The sequence below is a fragment of the Chelonia mydas genome, chromosome 4 (genome assembly GCF_015237465.2).
Source record: "Chelonia mydas isolate rCheMyd1 chromosome 4, rCheMyd1.pri.v2, whole genome shotgun sequence".
Lineage (NCBI taxonomy): Eukaryota > Metazoa > Chordata > Testudines > Cheloniidae > Chelonia > Chelonia mydas.
This window is the reverse complement of record NC_057852.1, coordinates 80,395,269-80,418,062: the sequence shown is the minus strand read 5'-3', so window position 1 is coordinate 80,418,062 and position 22,794 is coordinate 80,395,269. Positions and strand designations below refer to the sequence as shown.

At 41.8% G+C, this 22,794-nt stretch overlaps 1 protein-coding gene across 4 annotated transcripts in view; it reads left to right on the top strand.

Annotated features, from left to right (window-relative positions):
• The window catches only part of ACSL1 (acyl-CoA synthetase long chain family member 1), a 62,399-nt gene that overhangs the window by 14,781 nt on the left and 24,824 nt on the right, over positions 1-22,794 (top strand). For 3 of the 4 annotated variants that reach the window (XM_037897627.2, XM_037897625.2, XM_043546047.1), the window contains exons 2-10: positions 654-879; positions 9,511-9,625; positions 10,075-10,139; positions 11,594-11,695; positions 16,118-16,217; positions 16,373-16,551; positions 20,688-20,720; positions 20,896-20,947; positions 21,669-21,742. In XM_037897627.2, the coding sequence (XP_037753555.1) occupies positions 688-879; positions 9,511-9,625; positions 10,075-10,139; positions 11,594-11,695; positions 16,118-16,217; positions 16,373-16,551; positions 20,688-20,720; positions 20,896-20,947; positions 21,669-21,742 (912 nt within the window). In that variant the 5' untranslated portion in view covers positions 654-687. Of the gene's footprint in view, positions 1-653; positions 880-6,009; positions 6,014-9,510; positions 9,626-10,074; positions 10,140-11,593; positions 11,696-16,117; positions 16,218-16,372; positions 16,552-20,687; positions 20,721-20,895; positions 20,948-21,668; positions 21,743-22,794 lie in introns of all 4 variants that reach the window. The other variant, XM_043546048.1, reaches the window with a different exon arrangement.

Sequence of the window (22,794 nt, the reverse complement as noted above, 5' to 3'; positions counted from 1 at the left end):
GTCATGATGGGAAATGGGATGCCTCTAACATATCTGGTGGCTCTTCACAACTGACCTATGACGACAGCTCACTTCAATTAGCTATGGAAAGTTCAGCATAAAGGCTTATCTTGCTGGACTTGCAAGGTGGAAAATGCTGCTGTTGCCGTGCTACCATGGCATTAAGGTGCTCTGCCACTAACGTTCTGGCACTCCAAGGCATAATGTTCAAATGCAGGCAAAAAAACAAGAAAGCAGATGCCGCCACCTCTGGTTTCTTGACATAACCCCCAGGTTAGATTCCTAATGTTGTAAGACTGCTGTTTTGTAGATAATTATTTTGTGTGCCAAAGGCACAGTCTACTGTAAACAACTCTCCTTTTGAGAGGTAGAGTAGCAGTTTGGTTAAAATGTGGCACATGCCAATAATTGGTTTAGAATTAGGATATTTTAAAGCTCTGATCCATCCACTTTTATTTAATAAACTGGTCCTATTATCCAGAACTGTTATTGGATTGACTAATAGTTGCTTATCTGAAATTACTGATTTAGTGCTGAGAAAAGTATTGTTCAGTAACTGAAATTGTAAGACCATATATATCCCTTTCCTGTTGGGGAGGGGCAAGTGGAAAGGGATTATCATATTATGTAAAAGGTATTTCTCATATCAACAGCCGCCAGCATAAGGAACAACTGCAACCGACCACGATGCAAGCACATGAATTGTTTAGACATCTGCGAATGCCAGAACTTGATGTCAGACAGTATATACGCACTCTTCCAACAAACACATTGATGGGGTTTGGTGCATTTGCAGCTCTTACAACATACTGGTATGCAACCAGACCCAAAGCTCTGAAACCACCATGCGACCTAGCCATGCAGTCTGTGGAAGTAGAGGTAAGTGCATTTCTGTCTAGCCATGCCTGTAGTGGGCAGCTTTAAAACCTGGGGATGCTGCAGTGGGAAGGATCACTAACCTCCTGTGTGGAGTATCTATACCTGGAGTGTGCTCTCTTCCTGCATGGGGCAGGGGAAAAACTTTTTACAAGAAGCAATTTCTTTAGGCCGCTGAATTCTTTCCACTCTTAGTAGAATAACTTGAGTTCCTTGATGCTAATTGATATTAGGCTTCATTCTAAATTATTTCCCTAATATTTTGGTTTAATGATTAGCACAGAAGCTTTGTCAGAACAGATAAACATGAAACCACTTTTCTTCCTTAACCACCTGGTTAAGCAGACGTCCATCTAAAGAACTAGTGTTCTTGGTCAGTAGGATTCAGTTGCAATAGGTCTCTTCTCCAGGTTAGTGTTACGTAAGTATATAGACCAAACACTTGAATATTCCTGCTGTTGGAGTTAGTTTTAACAGTTAGAAAAAGATGTAAGATGATTAGTCTGCCATTTTCTGAAAGACAGTAAAAAGCTATCTGTTCTCTTCCCCCCCCCCCCCTCCACCCTCCCTTAAGTTGATCAGTAATAAAAGATGTGTTCTGGGCGTCTTGGCAAGACTATCTGAAATAGGTGTGCCCTTAAAGGTCTGAATTAAGTAACTGTCAGATGTACCTTTTTTGTGCACACAAGTCAGCAATCTGTTAAAACATTTGCCTGGATTTTGTTCTGTGGTGCTAGATAGTACTCCTGCCCCTTGCCAACAGCATGCATTAGCAAACAGTGTCATAGCTCAGTATTGCTTTCTTAGTAATGGATAAAGACACTTGTCCACACATGAATTGTGGACAAAAATATCACACTGGGTTAACTAGTTAAACTTCAGCATTTGGTATGCATCAACTGAGTATGTGGATAGACTTATTTAAGCAGTAGCTTATAATAGGGGGCTTTCTATAGCTGAGCTAAGAAGACTTTAGGACAGAGATTGGCAATTAGCATTCTGGAAGGATACTTCTGATCTCTCCTCCACAATCTTGGTTATAGTCTTCTCAGTCCCAGGATCTTCTGGGGGGAGGTTGCTGGTGAGCTGTAGGGATACACTGCTGGTGGTTCCTCCTTCCTTGTCTCTTATAGAAAAACCTGGGATTCAACTGCCAGAATAGTGAAAAGAGAGTCAGAGTCTCAACTTCCCTTGATAGCCAAGAGACGGTCAATACTGTTGAACTGTAAAAGCACTCAAAATATATTAACAGCAAATGTGAAGCCTCCTATTCTAACTGGACTTCTATCTGTCCATAACCAGTCATTGTGTACTATTGAAGTTGATCTATGAATACTAATGTGGAATCCTGTTAATACAAGTTACCTTTAACTTAGTAACTTGTCTTAAGCTTCATAAAACTGAAGTAAGAGCAGAACCAATAATTAAACTAACACAAACTCATGTGTAAATTTGCTAAACGTAAGAATTGTAAGAAAGCAGACTCCAGCCATACAATCATCCTGAAAGATGGACATCTTGTCTGCGATATTCCTGGGTGTGACTAAAAAAAATCGTCCTCTTGGATTTTGTTTGCTGGCTTCTCCATTCAAAAGGAACTACAATGGCCCAGTAAAAGTAACAAAACAAGTCTTTATGTTCAAGAGAAGCTTCAATAGCATGAATTGAAAACAAGAACCATTTTCTACTGATAGGTATCTCTAATGTACCCATTGTACTGGTATGAAACTAGTAGTATGTACTCCTATACTGGGAGTAGTAGTCAAAGCAGGAGTATTAATGTACTTTGTCAGTGAAGTAACTACACAGTTTAACTCAGTGGTGAAACAATTTGTCACAAGCGGCAAAATCCCACCAGCTGCTTTCAGATGGCTTTCAGCACTAGTTAGTGGTATCTGTCATGATTGATAGAGCTCTAAAAGTGGAGCTGGAAGAAGTGGTGTAGAGCAGTGGCACTCAACCTTTCCAGACTACTGTACCCCTTTCAGGAGTCTGATTTGTCTTGCATACCTCAAGTTTCACCTCACTTAAAGACCACTTACTTACAAAATCAGACCTAAAAATACAAGTGTCAGCACACATTACTGAAATTGCTCACTCTCACTTGTACCATATAATTAACTGGAATATAAATACTGTACTTACATTTCAGTGTATAGTATATAGAGAAGTATAAAGTCATTGTATGAAGTTTTAGTTTGTACTGACTTCACTAGTGCATTTTATGTAGCCTGTTCTAAAACTAGGCAAATATCTAGATGAGTTGATGTACCTCCTGGAAGACCTCTGCATACCCACAGGGGTACATGTACCACTGGTGTAGAGCAGTGGCATGCAGCAAGCTGCTCTGATAGCTGAGCAAAGAGCTAATGTCTCAAAGTTACAGGACTGGCGGTGAGAGCCTGTACAACTAGAAAGCTCCCGCCCTTTAGGGATTTGAATTGTCACTGGTTCCTTGGGCAAACAGGACCCACTTGACAGTGGTCTGGAACTTAATAAAGCAAGTCCTAGACCAGAGGTGGGCAAACTACAGCCCACAGGGCTGTCCTGTCTGGCCCTTGAGCTCCCGGCTGGGGAGGCTAGCCTCTGGCCCCTCCCCCACTGTCCCCCTTCCCCCACAGCCTCAGCTCGCTGTGCCACCAGTGCTCTGGGCAGCAGGGCTGCAAGCTCCTGCCCAGTAGTGTGGCAGCATGGCTGACTCCAGCTGGGTGGCATGACTGTCAAACATGCTGCTCTGAGTGGCATGGTAAGGGGGCAGGGGTTCCTGGGGGGGGGAGGGGTTTGGATAAGGGGCAGGGGTTCCTGGGGGGCAGTCAGATGGGATGGAGGTTTGGGGAGGGAGCTGTTAGGGGGTAGGGAATGGTGGGGTTGGATAGGCGTGGGAGTCCCAGGGGGCCTGTCAGGAGGCAGGGGTGTGGATAGAGGCTGGGGCAATCAGGGGATGAGGGGCGCTGGATGGGTGGGAGGTTCTGAGGGGGGCAGTCAGGGGTGGGAAGGGGGAGGGGGCGGGGGCACAGCCTTCCCTACCTGGCCCTCCGTACAGTTTTGGAACCCCGATGTGGCCCTCAGGCCAAAAAGTTTGCCCATCCTGTCCTAGACCATAGACAAGTACATAAAATGCAGTCTCTGATCAACTTATTGCTTCTCATGCATAATCTAAATTGGCTCCCATCTCAAATGGATTCTATAGTTGCAATCATGAGTCCATAACATTATAACCCTTTAAACAACCCCAGTATAGGAACAACTGAGATCTGTATTGTACTGCCTAATGCCAGACTTGCTGGATTACAAATAAGGTAAGACTGCACTGGAATGACTCAGTAAAAATTAATCTAACAAATTACAGTAGTGGTTGAAGAAATTTCATTTTGGAGGACTCATTGGAAACATACAAAACTTGTGAATTGCCAAGTAAACTGTACAAGTCAATATTCTTAATTTTATCCAAAAAACCTTAGCACAGTACCACTAGACTAGACTGTTGTATGAAAGTAAATGACAATGATAGGGAACTATGTCTTAGAAGTCAATTCCAAGTATTCTGTAGTAAAGTTTGTGAAACTAGCATTCTAGTAATAGTAACATGAAATCTCATTACAGTATTTCTAAATCTCAGCTGAGAAAGGGGCAGAGTTAACAGTTCTGTGGACCCCTTGGTTTCTGGATTAGTGAGGTGAAGTTCTAGAATGCATATTTTAAAACTTGTACATTAATAGTAACCTCTGCTCTAGAGTTATCTGAAACTTTCAATGCTTGTTTTTTTAACCCAAGTGATCACATACATAGCACAGTAATCGCCTTAACTTCACTTAACCTAAATCCTGACTTCTAAAAATAACCCAGACTAAACTAATCTTATCCAGTCTAGCCTGAAAATCAGGAGTTTACATGCATTTCTTGCATAGGTATTCTGCCTCTAAAGAACAGTTAGTGTATTACAGGTATTATAATAACTATTCACAAGTAGTTTGAGTGGTGAAGTTGCCAAATTCTAAGTGCTAGAGCCAACTACTCACATTCTGCTCTGCGTTTTTAAGGAAGGACGCTGACCCTCTGATGGCTGGCTTTACTTTAGAAAGATATCATTGCTATCGCTCATTTCCAGCTATGCCTCCAGCAATCATATAGGCATTATTGTAAAAGCTTGTCCCGACACTCTGATCCTATCTGCAATCCAGAAATCTTATTTAAGTCACACTTTATGTATAGCTGAACATAAAGCTTTTTGTAAAATTCCAAAGGCATGTAGCTAGAATGATACTGTGCTATCCTGGCTGTAACTTTGTCTCAGGAGCATTATCCAGTGATAACCACGTCCCTAACTGTGCATGTATGTGCAGGCACACTTGAAACTGCCTAGTCAAACCTGTATCATTCTAGCTACATGACCTGTTACCCATATTGAAGGATGTCTGAACAATAATAGGTGTTAGCTTGATAGCCACATGCCTTGCCCAAGTAACTGTGTAGAACTCCACATTAAAATCTGAATGCACAAAAACAGGACAGGGAAGGAAAGGAATCTCTTCAAAATGACAATGCACATTATGCTATTTTGTGGCTCTTTCTCTCCAGGCCTCAAACTGTTTGTGGTAAATTCTCAAATTGCTGCACTTCGAATGTATGTAAGTTATGTCAAGGGCCTAATTCAGAGCATATGGACAGGTGCCGTCTCTAGCACTTTTTTATAAATCCAGATAAACATTAGGGCATGCTAGTGACCTTTAGTGTCTCTACAGATATCTGTAACTCTTCCAGAAATATAGCCCACTGAGCTCTCAAATGTTGCATGCATGATATGGTCCATACAACAACTGGAAGATCCCTTCATGGTTGCTAGGTGCATTGCAAGAATTGCCACTTTCCCTAATGGTTTTTCAAAGATGTAGCTGCAGCCAAGAGGCTCTGTTGCAGGGGAGGGGGGTTGTTCTTCTTTATCAGTGAAGAGATACAGATAGCTCATTGCCAATAAACTACAATACTAGAGGGATTTCTGACCTGTAGGCAGTCCTATTTTTCTAGATCGGGTGGAGGATGGAGGGGCAGAAATTAGATGAAAGGTGTCCCACCTTGAAGGACTTTAGGGCAAACATTTTTAAATGTGGATGACTAACTTTAAGGGTCTCGAAGGGTGGTGTGTGCTCAGAACTGAGCTGTTAACATGCCTATCTATGGGTAGTCATAAAGTTATACACCTAGTTTGAAATTTACTTAACAAGTACATTCTGGGCAGTTGAAATCACTACTGCTGAGAATTACCTGCCAGTGTTCTTCCCTCTTAAGCAAACTGAAGGTGAACAGTTCCTTGGCTCTTGAGGATGCAAACTCAAGCATCTCTTGGTGTAGATACAATCTTGTTTCATGGTGACCATGCTAATCTTAAATACAACCCTAGTCAACAGGAAACAAACCAGTGATTTTAAGTGGGAGCATCTCTCTTGCTGTGTCAAATGACAAATCTGAGTTAATCCATAGATCAAAAGTATGCATGGCTCCTGTAGGTATTCAGTAAGGGCACACATATCCAGGGGCCATGTAGTACCACCTCACCTGTGAGTCAGTATTCTAAATGCCTGTGTTTTAAGCAGAATAGAAGCCAATGCTTTGACTTCACGACACAACATTTTCAGGCCTTAAAACTTCCACTGCATGTCACTATAGTGAGTCCTTCTCAAACACTGTGAGTGGAGTTGGCCATTCTGCAGGATTTTTATCTCCCCATCTTGTATTTGCTGTATAGTAAGAAGTTGCTACACTTAATCTGAGGGCTTGTCTACATACAGCTAGCTTGCAGCAAGCTGGGATGTGAATCTACACCACACACTAGCCAGCTGTGGACGGCCTATGTGTACCCTGCTGATGTGTAGTTCATTGGGAGTAGCTCAAACTTTGATCTACTCCAGGCAGTCCATGGCTAAAGTTTGAGCTACTTCCAATGAACTGTTAAGGCATGTCAGCAGGGTACACACAGGCAGTCCATGGCTGGCTAGAGTGTGAGGTAGATTCACACCCCAGCTTGCTGCAAACTGACTGTGTAGACAAGATTTAAGATGAAATAGAGATCTGTGCCTAAATCGACTTCAGTAATATAACCTTTAGACCTCTAGCTTAGCTTCCAGTTCAACTTAGTTCAGGTCATGTTCCACAAATAACCTGTAGCAGACTGATTAGGTAACACAGGACTTTCTACTGGGTCCCATGAAACAAATTTGGCTCTTGTGTTTGGAATAGGAGTGTGCACAAATTCGTGAGTTCCATTTTCTGTGTCTGAAGCCTATTGCATAAGCTATTCAATTCCTAAAACTAGAAACTGAAATAGCTGAAAAGAAAAAGCTTTAAGGTTTTCAGTGAACCTGAATAAGAGTATCAAGTACACAGCTCTCCATTTGAAATGGAATACAGTACAGTGAGCCGCCTTGTTATGCTTGTACAGAGGAAAGGAAATCTTAGTGATGTGTACTTTTTGTGGTGTAAGTAAAGGGCTTAAGTATGCCAGTATGCTTCTGAACTTAGGCACTATAGGAATACTAAGTGTCTGGAATGGGCAAGTCAAGTGAAGAGACTTTATTCTTCAGAAGCTTATTTTCAGTCTAACAGTGAAGGAGTGTCACTGAAACTGTACAGTAAACATACAGAGTTTGACTTAAACCAGTGTAATTTGTTCTGCCATTAAAACTCTCCCTGATGAATTGCTAGTATATCTAATAAATTGTATTTTCCTCTTCCTTGAACTGCCAAAGTGTACATAATTAGGTAATTGACTGTCTCCCAGTGCTCAATTGAGAATACCATAGACCTTGAGGAAAAGCCTAGACTAATATGTGAACAATTCCATGTGTAGAAGTCCAAATGCAATGTATACCACACAGGCACTGATTCAACTAGTCCAAAATTTGGCTAGGCAATAAAGCCTAGGTGTCAGCTCTGAACACTCTTACTATTTAAGAGCTTACTTGAAATCCTGTGTTTAGCTAAGTAGATCAGTGGTTTTCAAACTTTTTTTCTGGCCACCCAGTTGAAGAAAATTGATGCCCGCAACTCAACAGAGCTGGGGATGAGGGGTTTGGGGTGTGGGAGGGGTTCAGGGCAGAGGGTTGGGCTGCAGGGGTGAGGGGTTTGGAGTGCAGGAGGGGGCTCTGGGTTTGGGGGGGGCTCAGGCTGGGGAAGGGGATTGGGTTGCAGGAGTGGGTCAGGGCTCTGGGCTGGGGATGCAGGCTCTGGGGTGGGGCTGGGGATGAGAGGTTTGGGGTACAGGAGGGGCTCTAGTATGGGGGCGGTGGCTCAGGGCTGGGGCAGAGGATTGGGGCATGGGGTTGGGGCCCTGGAAGCAGCCAACAGCAGGTCTGCCTCCTAGGCAGAAGTGCGCGAGCGGCTCCACATGGCTCTCCCACAGGCACTGCCCTCTCCCAGCTCTCATTGGTTGGGAACTGGCTAATGGGAGTGTGGAGTCAGTGTTGGGGCAGGGGTAGCACATGGAGCCCGATGGCCCCCCGCCTAGGAGCTGGACCTGCTGCTGGCCATTTCTGGGGGTACAGCAGAGTGTCAGAACAGGTAGGGACTAGTCTGCTTTAGCCGGGCAGCACCACCAACAGGACTTTTAATGGTCCGGTAGACAGTGCTGACCAGAGCCACCACGACCCAGTGCCTTACATTCCATGACCCAGTACTGGGTTGTGACCCGTGATTTTAAAACAACAAAGACCGTCTAGTTCAGTGAACAACTTGGTAGTTGGAGTCTTTCAGATAGAGATGAGCTGCACTGATGGTGAGAGCAACATGCATAATTCTCATATGTAGAACTTGAATTTCTTAAATAGGCATTCTCAATCAATAAAAATACTGTAGGATTTTTAAGTGTAGAATGAATCTAGAGAATAAGCTATGAACTTGAACTCTCAAGTTAACTGCTAGCTTCTCCTCTCAGCAGACGCTAGCATATTTGAAAAAAGGAGGCTTCCTAAATTCCAAGATATGTTTAGTGGCCTGTAAAAACTAGATCAGACAACTGGTTCTGAGTACCTTAAAAAGGGAGTGTAAAAATCAAACTTATGGATGCTGGAATAGGGTTAAATAACTTGTACCTTGTGCTCAAAGCCTACTTCCTGCTCTGGTTAGGTGGCTCTTGTGACCTAATATGGACTTCAATGAGGTACTACTGAGGATCTCTTAAAATAAAACTTCTCTCAAGAGTTGACTTGTTAAACAGTCTTATAAAATAGATGAATGCAAGCTTGCTTACAAAAGCAAACAAGATCTCAAACTTTAAGTGCATTGACTCTTTCCTCAAGTGTGTCCAGAGGGGAGGAAGCTAGAAGGAACTAGCTTTTCTAAATGGTGTACTTCACTTAGTGTGTGTGGGTTTTATTTATTTATTTTTTAAAATACTGGGCTCTTAGAGAATAAGTGTGCCATGGCCAAATTCTGCCCCTTCGTGCACCTATGCTACCTCATTCTTGCTGTTACTTTTAATGACGGGACTCATGAGAAGATCTTTCTAGATTTCATAACTTGCTCATCCCTTTTGAAACATTTTCGATCTCAGACTAGCCACCAATATCTTCATGTTGTCATTCCTGTCTTCCAATGTGTCATTAATCTTCCTAGCTATAAACATATATACTTTTTTTTTAGGGTGGTGAGTATGTTCGAAGATCATCCCTGCTTAATAGTGATGAGCTGTTGACATATTACTATGATGATGTGAGAACAGTCTATGAAATCTTTCAAAGAGGTTTGGAGGTGTCAAGTAAGTTTATAAAAAGTAGTCTCTTTGCTGTCAAGAGCTAACTTGTAGGGTTTGAGACAAGTGAGGCTGCAGGATAAGATGTTATCCTGTTGTTCAGTAGACAAATAATGCTCTAGCATAGTAGGAGGTCAAAGGTAGTGTTTCAGAACTCGGGAAAGCAAAACAGACTGGTGATCTGATGTGGAGCAGGGCTGTGCAAGAAAAGTCCACCCTAGAGCATGCTCTGTTCAGTCTACACTGACCAAACAGGAACAAATGTGGGTTTGGCTTCTATAGATGTCCATTGGGATCTAGACCAGAGGCCGATAGTCTCTTAAAGGCTAATCCTGACAGGCAACTAGCTGAACTGAACAGCTAAGGTATCAAATAATTGAAAGGGAGAGAACAGAGTTCTAGCCTGAACAAAACTGGAATAACTGTTACATGATTATTTTTTTCCTCTCCCAAAGATAATGGTCCCTGTTTGGGTGTTAGAAAACCAAATCAGCCATATGAATGGATCTCTTATAAAGAGGTAAGCAGCCATTCTAGTTCTCTATCTTAAAACAAGTTGAGTTTCCCCCCTGGTATGACCATTAGTATAATACCAATGATGTAAGAAATCTTGTAACGCTACAGCTGTTTCAAGTAGTATCTGAAATTCATGCTGCTGTGACCCTGCAAAAAATATTGCGAGTAGATAATTTCTAACAATGTCATTCTAATAAGACCCTGCACTCTAGGGACAAGAGCTAATATAAAAAGGGAAATGGAGTGAAAAGCATTTCACAGGAGCCTGTGCATTTTAGAACTATAAATCTGAGTATGAACAGTCCCAGATACTATTGGGGGTACTTCAAATCACTGCACAACCCTTCAGATCCGATCTTAAGTTAATCACTTCAAGACTGTTCCTGAGAGCTCTATTCCATAGCTCTGACGTATTCAAAAGGAAGCATTTTCCAGATGCTGTGTAGACACCCTTTTTACCAGTCCATCTAGCTCAGTGGTTCTCAACCGATTTACCATTGTGGGCCACATATGCAGCTCTGTGTGGATGTGGCCCACACAAAATATATATATTACCTGTATGGCCCTGAGAATGTCACATGGGCTACAGCTGTGTCTTGATTAGACTGCAAGCAGCCTGCTGGTTTAGAACTAGCAGTTGCAAACACATGATTAACGCCACACTGGGAAAACTCTGGATTTAAACTTTAAAACTAATGTGAGACTCTCCAAAAAAACAGATATGTAGTATTGTTGGGGGAATGTACAGAATGCAAGTAGCAGATAGGAAGAAGTGATATGCTTATTGACATAACTGCTAAAGATGTCAAAAGCTGTGGACTGGCCCTAACATAAAGCTTTTAGAACAGCAGTTAGTTTTTAAAACTATAGTCTAAAACTCGTTGCATCATCTTAAGGTTTAGAACTATGAGAGGTTCCTTGTCTCTCAGTTGATGCTTTTATTGGGCTCCAAACTTGTGATAAGGCTTTCCTAGAGTGTACTGCTACACTCCCTAAAATCTTCCTAGATGCTAGAATTTTCAGTTGGAGGAAGCAGGGTCTCCTTCAGGAAAGATGAGCCCATCAAAGTCCTTCCTTTAATGGACATCTTCACAGTATAGGATGGTGGCTCTTTATCACATGTGCTTTAATCACATGGTGTATACATGCTTGTGTAGCATTCTGAATCTAGATTAAAGGGCCAGGATGGTCAGTCATATCCACCTGAGAGCCCTCAAGAATAGTGTCCTGAAGTGATTAACTGTTAACCACTATGCTGTGCTCTACTGTTCAACTGGAGTAGGTTGACTGATGGCTATTGTAATGCCTCTCATCTAAGTCATGGAAACAGCCAAAAATAAGGCCTACTAGACTCTCTCCTGCCTGCACTTTAAATCCTGATACCCAGTGTAAGATCAACTGATTGAGATGTGGTTGCTGAGGAGTTTGCTGTTAACCTTCATTGGCTTTCTGTTTCAGGTCTCAGAGAGAGCAGAGTATGTGGGTTCAGCACTACTCCACAGAGGCTACAAGCCAGCTCCAGACCAGTACATAGGAATCTTTGCACAAAACAGACTAGAGGTAACTAACTGAAAAACATGCTAAGTTAAACTTAAAAGAAACTGACCCATTCACATTCTGAAACTATTGGATAGTGTACCAGTCTCCTAGTAAGAGAAATGCATCGGGGGTAGAGGGGTGCTATCATGGAGGCCTACAATTCTACATGTGGCAGCTGTAACTAGGAAACCAAGCTTGGCATCTAGTGTGTAGTAGTTATTGCTTCCTTGTGACAGACCCACTGGCACAGACTCTTACCAGAGCCACATCTAGAAGGAAGGGGTAATTACAAAAGATGTAGGGAATCCCAGCGGACCTAACTCACCTCACCCTTTTCCACTAAACACTCTGGACTTCAGAGAGGAGACTTATCCCTCATGTCCACAATTTGCTAGTTTGTTGCCCTCTAAAACTGGGTATCTCATTTTGAGTGTGGATTAATATTTAAAATGCTTAGAAATCTGTTTAGTATGGTGTGTGTGTATAAAACTACAAGCCATACTTGTGCTTGCTAGTATCTTGAAACTGATTTTTAGCAATTCCCCCAGAGCTGCTAACCTCTCATAGCCAAACACTAAATGCTATGACGCATCCAAGTGTCTGTTCATGCTGCAATACCATGGACTACAACCTTACCAAATGGCTGCCACTTCTGTGTAGAATCTGCTCTATTCTATTAAATGCAGTGTCTCGGACCTTACCTTTAAGTGAGCTGGAAGTGAGCCCACCGTCCTTTTCCAAAGGATAGTATGTTCAACTGGCAGATATGGAATGACGGTCTCAAGACTTCTAAACATGGAACACTTCTAGTGTCTCTTGAGACAATATTTAAGGCTGTTTAAAACTTGGGGAATGCTTCCCCCCTCTTCTCTCTCTCTCCCGCTCCCCACAGTCCCCAGTACTTTCCTATAGACTTCGTGGATGTCCACACAACCACAATTTCACCCCCTAAGACTAAGGAGAAAAGAGGATAGGACATCTCCCACCTAATAAAACAAGTTTTAATGGGAAAAATCATAAGATGTTTAAAATGATAGGTTTCTACAAACTCATTGGCTCTAGTCTTCTGGATCCTGCTAGAATAGGCGATGGAATGGGAGAGAAGGAGCCAGAGTGATGGTCTCTTGATATAGTGCTTCTCACTAGCAGACCCTCCTTGAATATAGGTGGTGAATGGCCAAAAACTGGAGTACCCTTGCAGCGTAACTTCCTCTCCTCAAGGGGATTAGTCAGTGTATGTTTACTTGAGCTACAGCTGTTTGCAGTATAGATGTACCCAAGCTAGCCTTTAGCTAGCCGGGGTACAGGAGCAGTAAATGAAGATGGCTGCACCAGCCAAAGGCTTCTGAGCCTTATCCTTGTCTTTTATGGCATATAAATTACACTTCTCTGCCTTTTTAGTACCTCCCGATGTCTTTGGACAAATCAGATACAAGGCCTACCCTGGAGCCATGTAACTTTGGTCCCTGAAGGATGGGTGTATGTGATTTGTTGTTAAATTAGGTCATCAGTTAGATGGAAAAGGTTCACTTAAGCCAGCAATTTTAAATATTGGTATCTTCCATATCACACTTCTGTGAAACCTCCCCCATCCAATTTTTAGGAAGCTGGCATGGCCTTTGAGTCAAATGTCCTCAAAACATTACCAGTTTATGGGAATACTAAATATAAAATCGCTAATAAAAAACTAGAGGGAAAACCCTAGGAAAAACCCTTGCTCAAACTGAGTATATTGCCAGTAAATGAGTTTATTATAGATTTCATTTCTATTGCTTCTGCTATCTCAGAAACGGATGGTTTTTATGCTTGCAAACTACTGTAATCTCCCTATTTTGCAACTTTATATTCAGTTTTTTCAGAATATAAATTATCTCTTTATAGAAATTTAAAGCTTACCAATTTGAAATCTTTTGAAATATAACACTTTATTTTGTCTATATGCCTGTACAAGCTATCCTCCTCCTCCTGTTCAGAGCAAAGAACTGGTGTCAGGACTCAAGGTTATAGCTGAAGATCCATCTGTAACTCCAGAGTATGCTGGGGAAACTTTCTCCACCATTATCTCTAACACAAAGGTGCTTGAATTCTTCTAGTGCAGGAGTATTTGGTGCAATAACACCTCGAAATCCACTGTAACAGGCACCTGGTAACATAGCAACTAAAATGGAGGCTACTTTCAGAAAAGTTTAAACAGTGGGTATAAAAGAAGTTGTAATGCTCAGTCCAAAAATATTCAGGTGCTGTTATCAAGATGGTTTGATAGTCTTACAAGCCAATCTAGCAGGCAGGCCTGAACACTGTCTCTACTGCGTGAGCAACTTGGGGTCAACTGTCAAGAGTCATTATTCTGAACTTTACAAAAAGCACACTTCTGGAACATGAGCATGGAAAGATGATGCAATTTACTTATCAAATGCACTCCTAAAAAAAAAAAAAAAAAAAAAAAAAAAAAATTCTCATGGTTTGTGTCTGGTTCAGCCTGGAAATATGTGGTACCATTAGTATAGGAAACTTGAAGTTTTCCTGGATCAGGTGAACAAACATAAGAGGCCTGAGATTTAGCAACCTTGGTAGCGTATTTAATGCAGAACAAAATGTTCGGGGATTAACCAATTTAATGTTACTTCATTGACCAAACAAGTGGTACCAAGTTTGTGTAACTGGCTAACTTCCTCTGAAAACAGAGGTTTTTTCCAATTTTATTGCTCGAGTAAAAGCTTAGAGAGCCCTTTGGGATTATGGATCCATTTTCAGATAGATTTTAAAGATGCCTGCTGCTTTCACCACTAACTGGAATTGGTGAACATTACAGATCTTAAAAAATTCTCAGTCCTACAATATTGTAGAATTTGTGACAAACTCAAAGTAAGGAAGACTTGAGTTGTCTGTTTCTAGGCACACACAAAAGCCAGGGAGACTTTCATCTCATGGTAGTCTCAAAGCCTAGAATTTGGCATAGCTACATGGGTATTATATATAACTGTCACTGTCCTATGTGTTTTTTTTATAGAAATCCTCTGAATGCATGACTGCCTCATACAAGGATGCTTTAGGAACTTATCTGCCTAAATTACTTGGCATAAAGTTGTAATAGCTATTGTGCTTGCTGGGACATGTAACTAATTATCCAGTAAACTCTTCCCATTTCAACTTGCAACTGTCTGAGTGCCAGTGGAGAGCTCCTCACCAACCAAAGGGCATATATCTAGCTCTGCATATATTCCAGAATGGTTCCTTACTAACTAGGGATTTTCTGCCCATTTGGACTTTACTTATAGAAGGGGGGTGGGTGTGTGTGAGATCTCCATCTCCAAAGTAGTAGACCCCACCTTTTCAAGAGGGAAAGGTGACCATATGGCATTTGGGTTATTGGTGGTACACTTCAGACAAAACTGTCTATAGACAGGCTTGCATCAGTTTGACAAATATATTCGAGGCTCCTGCACACCTGGCCACTATCCGACTGCACTAAGTGACCAGCGTTGACACTTGAAGCACTTCAGTGATGGTTCATACAGAGGGGTGCTGTGTCAGGGATTGAAGTTAATCTAATAAAAGCACTGAATGAGTAGAAATCCTGTGTTCACACTCCCATGGACAGGTAGAATCAAAAGGAAGAAACTGGAGGGAGACCAGAATAGAATGGGTGCATGTAGGGTATGTAGGAGAAGCTAGCTAGTAGAAAAGGACTTACGTTTTTGTTTCTCTTTTTTGTTTCTTGGGTGGGTGTGTGGGGTTTTTGTCCAGAACTAGCATCTGTTACCATATAACTGAGAACTACTGGTAGGCCAGCTTGCTTGTTGGTACCTTTGGAAAACTAACCACCTATACCGGGGTGGCAACCTGAGCCTGAGAAGGAGCCAGAATTTACCAATGTACATTGCCAAAGAGCCATAGTAATACATCAGCAGCGCCCCCTCAGTCCACTCCCAGCATCTCCCACCCACCGGCAGCCCTGCCCATCAGCACCTCCCCGCACCTCCTGATCAGCTGTTTTGTGGCTTGCAGGAGGCTCTGGGAGGGGGGAAAGGGGGAGGAACTAGGGCATGGCAGGCTCAGGGGAGGGCGTGGGAAGGGGTGGAGTTGGGGCAGGGCCTGTGGCAGAGGCAGGGGTTGGGCAGTGAGCAACCCCCAGCACATTGGAAGGTTGGCGCCTGTAGCTCCAGCCCCGGAGTCAGTGCCTATACAAGGAGCAGCATATTAACTTCTGAAGATCATCTTCATGTGGCTCCAGAGCCACAGGTTGGCCACCCCTGGCCTATACTATGCCTTCCTGGGTAAACAAATGACCGTTAAAAGAACAAGCAACTCCTGTTGATCAAATCTCCAAACTGAAGATTTCTTTATTTGTATGCTAACATCAGGTTCCCTCAGTTCAGGAGTCTTAGTACCCTGCTGTTTGGACTAGTAAACTACTGTTGACTTGTGCTTTTCTTTCTACAGTGGGTTCTCATTGAGCAGGGGTGTTACACCTACTCCATGGTGGTGGTGCCACTTTATGATACGCTGGGAGCTGATGCAATCAGTTATATTGTGAACAAAGGTATGACTCTTTCAGCAGCTAAATATCAGATGACAGGCTGACTGGTAAAAATGATTGTTGCCTTATTCAAAATAACCCTGTTACAAACCTGTCTGGATCAGGTCTAATAATTAAATAAGTCAAACTTTACTAATAGCACTCTTCTCCTAATTCAGCTGATTTAGCACTGGTTTTCTGTGACAAATCTGACAAAGCCAAGCTTCTGCTGGATAATGTGGAAAGGGGAGAAACTCCAGTCCTCAACACCATTGTTATCATGGAATCCTTTGATAGTGATCTCGTAGAACGTGGGAAGAAGCGTGGGGTTGATATTCTCAGCCTGAGAGAACTGGAGGTAAGCACTGAAGTCTTCCTCTACTTTACTGTTTCTACCCAGTATCTCCTCTGTACCCATAGTTGTACAGTGAAGTGCCCTAGAGGGGTGGGGAGTTGGGGATTCAGCAGAGTAATTCATCCTGTTCAGATGGCTGGTTACAAAATCTTGATCTTTGACCAAGAGAGTGTTTGACATCTGTTTACACAGTACCTCCTTTCTAAAAAGTAAACAATTCACTAGTAGTGTTTCACAAGGCTTAAATGAGTCTACAAAATAACTTCCAAGGTGGATACAAAAATTAGTTAAACTGGTTCAAAGGTAACACTAAAATCTAAATCTTACCATAATATTTACATCTAGAGCAGCTGTCTAAACAATTCTGCTATCCCTTTATCTTAGTCCTATTTCATAAAGTACCAGCTGCAATAAAACTCAAATGGTGGTGGGTTTATACACAGAATAACTACTTGTATTGATCTTGACTATGTGCCCTGAACATGGACTAGGTGTCCCTGACAATTTGGTACTCAAACACCAACACTGTGCCATCTTCTAGTTGAAACCTTAAATTAAGTCTTACTGCCTCTGCTAGTAAATGGACAAGGTTCAGCTGTCATACACGTCTCCTGAGGTCAAGAAAATCTAGTACAGCCTCATTCTGAGGAATGCTAACATGGGGTGGGAGGAGCAGGCGTCTGTAGATTCATCGGTTTAGTAGTTATGAATCTAAGGCAGTGGTGAATAAAAGCAAATTACCTACTACAGAGAATGGGAGGGAGTCCCAGTTTTTCTAAAAACTGTTTCTGGAGTTTAGCACAACTGAACTTGGCTCAGTGATCTGGAAACTTAACATGAAGTGGTCTTGGTGGATTTTTAAACCACTTATACTGGCCCCACAAAACAATGCCAATGGAACACTGAAGTGGAACACTGGCTTTCTAGGAGGACCATCATCTGGAAGTCCATAAAACATTCAAAAGGTATATAACTGTTCCCCTGCTTCAGGCTGCCATAATGAGCTTTGATTTGAGGCAGTGAAACTTCAAAGTACGGAATTTGGGGATAGGCCTGCAGTTTGCATCCTTCAAACAAAAAATGTGAGGGCTCATAGGCGCACTTGTGACACTTCATTTTACTGACTAGATGGTCTATTCAAATGAACAGTTTTTGGATGTGGAATTTGAGAGAAGTGGCACATCTTTCCATGTCAAACTATAAAATTGTAAATTTAACTAGGCTTCAACTGGAAAATTGGTGAAGATAAGACTACTGATATCTAACTCCCAAGTGACATGTTTGATCCCCTTGTTCCTCACTAACTGAGGTAAATTACTGAATTTCACTGAACCAAAATCTTTGCTGCAATTAGACTCCTGGGCAAATGCATCCTCCTTTTGGTGAAGGTTTACAGATAACAAAACAGTGGAGGTCATTACCAAGGAACAGCTACTTGCATATGTTTGAGGGTGGGGTAAAACTTTTTTCTTGCTTAGATATAGTGAACTTTCATGGCATCAATAATATTGCAAAACACCTAGTTCTTAGTGCTTTTATTAGTGGTGAAACTGGTATAATTCTGAGAATGTTTGTTTGAACTCGACTTGTCCAAAACCCAAAGAATAACCTGGGATGCTAAAACCAGTCCTTTACTTAAGGACTAGTGCAATTCTAGTGCTTTAAAAGCAATTTTATTTAAAGAGTGGATTGCTGGTGGCTTGTAACACTCCAAATAAGCTGCTTTTATGAAAGCTTAACTGTCCTAGGGCAGTAGCTTCTAGATTGCCCTTCTGGTAACTTTTTTTATTTTCCTCCTCCAAGTGATCATTCACTCCCATTTGTCCACAGTGGGAGCTGCTGGGTACTGAGTGCTTATTTAATAATATAATTTTAAAAAACATGGCCCACAACTTGAAGTGCACAATACCTTGGAAGATAAAGTCTGAACTGCATTTGCCCAATTAATGGGGGAAAATATTCAGTCCTCACTGCATGTAAGAGGAGTATTAGAATGTATCAACTGAGAGTTATCCCTGAAAAGTATACAATACAATCAACATAGTCTCCTGGGTCTTACCAGGAATAAGTAATGTAGTACTAAACTTCTGTTGGCACTCCATCTCATAGCAATGCCCTGATCCAATCCAGTCTTGTAAATATGGTGTAGTTGCCTGTCCATGATATCTTTTTCTTAAGATGTGCTTTAACATGGTCACAAGTGGTAGGCCATGGAAATGTTAAGTGCATTTTCCCAACACATTAAGTCTTTATTAAAACACGAAAAACCTTGACCTAAACAGCCTAAAATCTCTAATTTTTAAAAAGCAAAACAGTGCAGAGACTAAGGGTATGTAAACACTAGCCATTGGATCGGCAGGTAGTGATAGATCTATCGGGGATCGATTTATCATGTCTAGTGTAGACGCGATAAATCTATCCCCGATGGCTCTGCTGTCGACTCCTGTACTCCACTGCGGCAAGAGGCGAAAGCGAAGTCGACGGGGGGAATGGCAGCAGTCAACCCTGCGCCTTGAGGACGCGAGGTAAGTCTACCTAAGATACGTCAACTTCAGCTATGTTATTCTCGTAGCTGAAGTTGCTTATCTTAGGTCGATTTCCACCCCCCCCAGTGTAGACCAATCCTAAGGCTATGTCTACACTGCATTTTTAACAGTAAGAACCAGTGTGGACAGTGGTTTTTGTTGGGAGGAGATGGTCTCCTGCTGACAAAACTATTGCCCCTTGTTGGGGGTGGCTTTATTTTTTTGGCAGGAGAGCTTTCCTGCCTACAAAGAGAGCTCCTCTGCATGCCTTACAAAACTTCAGGCTCTACTTTTTCTAGATATTGGAACTTTTGTCAGCCTCTTTAGCCACAGGGTCAGACAAATCTCAAATGACAAGGGGCCACAATCCAAATAGGGATGCAGAGTCTAAGCCCTACTCCGTTCCCATTGTGGTGCAAAGGAAGCAGAAATCACCTGCAAGCTCCCTTCCTAAACTCTGGAGTAGGGAGCATGGGGGATGGAGAAGAGTGGCTGGAGTGTGCTCTAGCTATCCCCAGCTGGCATATGGTGTGTACTCTAGGGGACTGCTGTCAGCTAGTCTAAATTAGAACAGTCCAAGCTGTTGTAAGCTGGGCTATAGCTGAGAGTCCACCCACCCCACCCCCTGGTTGCAATGAAGTTTCCTCTCCTTGGAGCTCCCCTAATGTGCCGCTCCTATCTTGATCTCTCTGGAGTTCCCACAGCCTGATGAGTAATGAAGCATCTCTGCTTCATTACAGTGTTGGCAGGGAAGGAATGGAAGCTGGTAAGAGCTTTTGGCACTTGTGTAGGGAAACAGTGGGAGGCAGTTGGGGAGAAGGTGCTCCCCACCTTGTAGTGACAGGCTGTCCCAAACACTTCCATTCAAAAGTCCCAGGGGAGCATCTTTCTAATGCATAAACAATAGTCACTTCAACAGTAATACTTGAAGCCCACAGCATGGGCACCATCATGCTGTAATAATGGATTTGTCTTCAAGGTGGTATTGGCATGATACTGGATGCTAAAGTCTTCTGTAACCTCTGACAGTAACACAATGATTAAAGTTAGTGCCCCATCTGCATTGATGAAGCATGTGAAATAAGGAGTCTGTTTTGAAAACAAAGTGCAGAATTAATGGTGACTTTAAAAATAGACTGTCATAATCTGGGACCAATGCTAAAAGGTACTTTCTCTTGAAAATGTCAACAATGGCTTTTGTTACATTAAAGGTTGACCGTGCTGAATACAGACATGCCATGGTCCACTAGATTAGAATAGGAGTGTGAACTGGTTGTTATAAAACTGAGAATTTAGGTGACATGCCTATCTCCTCTGCCACATGTAAATTGGAAACTATGCTTAATCTTATTCCACAGATCTTTGGTTACTTAATACTTAATAAATAAGACACTAAATTTACTGTTGTATTCTTGAAGGGGCATTTTCAGGTCACTGTTTGCTTATCTGGTGCACAAGCATATGGCACTTAAAGTTCTGTTAAACTTTATTCCTTTATGGTCAAAAGTAACAAGCTTGGTGTCTAAATGACAAATGTTCTGAAATGGATAGTGATAGGACATATATTAAAGCAAATGTGGTTATCCTACTCATGTCTGTCTCCTAAATTTTTAGGAGGTGGGGAGAGCTCACAGACGAAAACCTGTGGTAAGTATCAAACTACCAAAAAGAGAACTGATCTGCCAGAGTTATAATTTCAGTCTTTAGATCAAAGTAAGGCACCAATGTGTCATCTTCTGTGGCTCAAAGTAAAATTGGTACTTTGATGATTTTGTCCTGCAAAATGTCGTTATACTGAACCAGCCAAACTTTTTTTTTAAAGCCTCCAAGTCCAGAAGATCTAGCAGTCATCTGTTTCACCAGTGGAACTACAGGTACACTTATGCTGGACTTTCCATATTCTACTTTTATGGACAAAGATCATTCAATAGGCTCCTTACCACATGCTCCATGTTTCTCCTTCTGCTTCAGCATTTCACCTGTTACAGCAGAAAGTAGTGGATGGCAAACTTGCTTTAGAACTTTCAGGGTTAGCCAATGGGAAGTTGAAGTGCTTGACAAATAATTCCTGGAGACCAAAATGCACTTTCAGAAGTGCGGTATCAGGATTTGCTTGCTGCTAACAGAGGATGAAGAGCTCTGTGTAGCCTGAAAGCTTGTCTCCTTCAACAGAATATCTTACCCCCTCCTTGTTTCTCAAAAACAATGAGACTTGTATTAAGAGAATTTGTAGGATTGAATTTAAAAGTTAAGACTTCAGTGTTAAACTTTTTCAAATTCTTTCCAAAATCCCTTCCTTCTGAGGATCTTCAGCTACCAAACATGGAAGATATTAAAGGCCTTCTATCTGTCTTTATTCCTCAACCATTTGAACAGAACTGGTGCTGTCTAACTTTGCAAACCTGTTAACAATTCTATCCCTTCAAGTTTTACTTTCATACCATTAGTCTTTGTTTTAAATGTTGTGCATCTATCCATTAAAGCTCTTTCTAGACTTCCCTAGAGGTAAGCGATAAAGTGAATATTGTCTCAACTTGATATTTTAATGTGTATAAACCCTTCACTGTTGCATTTTAATGTTTATTTCCTCTTTAGGAAACCCCAAAGGAGCTATGATTACTCATCAAAATATAGTGAGCAATGCTTCAGCTTTTTTGAAAGCTACAGAGGTAAACTTAAAGGCTAAGTCATTCAACGTTTTCCAGACTCTTAGGGCTTTGCGCATAAGAAGGAAAGCCTTTTCAGAAATGGTATTGAAAATATCTAACACTGTTTTGCTAAGTTCTTTAGGCTCCTAAAGTCTGGCTGATACTACTTGACCCATCTTATCAAAACTTCACCAGTATAAGACAGCTGTTCTGAAATTGGCAACTCCATACACTGAATTCCTGAAACTCCTGCTAATTGCTCTCCCATCCCCCAAAACATTAAAATAAAATATCAAATCAGTCTCCCTTGCTTAATCCATTGGTCGGTGACCGATTTGACAGCTTGCTATTTAGTGACTTCCCAGGCAAGAGATTGGTGAAGCTGCAAGCTTTAGACTCAGTCCAAAAATCTGGTAGCATAAATTTTTCTCATGTAGTTCCCTCTGACAGATGAGTTCCCCACATCTACACTGATCTCTGTGTAGAAATTATTGCAGTGACTTAAATTAGTGTCAAGGTGAAGCAAAGTCCTTCTAGACATCTTGGAGCTAATTATATTAGGTCAGGGTTATAGTGCAAATTGAACAATTGACGTATACCCTGAAACTTCCCCATCTGAAGGCTTGTCTCCATTTGCAAAAATGACAGCATCTAGTTTAGCTCCAGCTAAACACATGCGAGCTAATTCCAGTTCAAACTCCCTCTTACCTAATGTAAAAGTGGGGGTAATGCTTTTTAGCTATTTGAGATCTAGCCTAGGTTCCTACCCTCTTTTCAATAGACAAATCCTGAAAAAGGGTCAGATGAGGTGGTTTCCCATATTCCTTTTGTGTCTGCTGCTCTCTTGCAATACAACAGGCTGTAAAAACTAATTCCATTAAATTATGTAGTATGTTTTTCCACTGGCTCTCTAGAGCAGATCATAAAATAGCTTTCTCTAATTTTCCAAGTCTAATTTGGAGACTACTGTGCCTCTGGCCCAATGAGTTAAAAACGGGATGGCTAAAGTCATTTTATGGTCCATACCTTTGGAGAAGCAAGTGCATGAGCCTGCAAGAAGCATAACTGTTCAT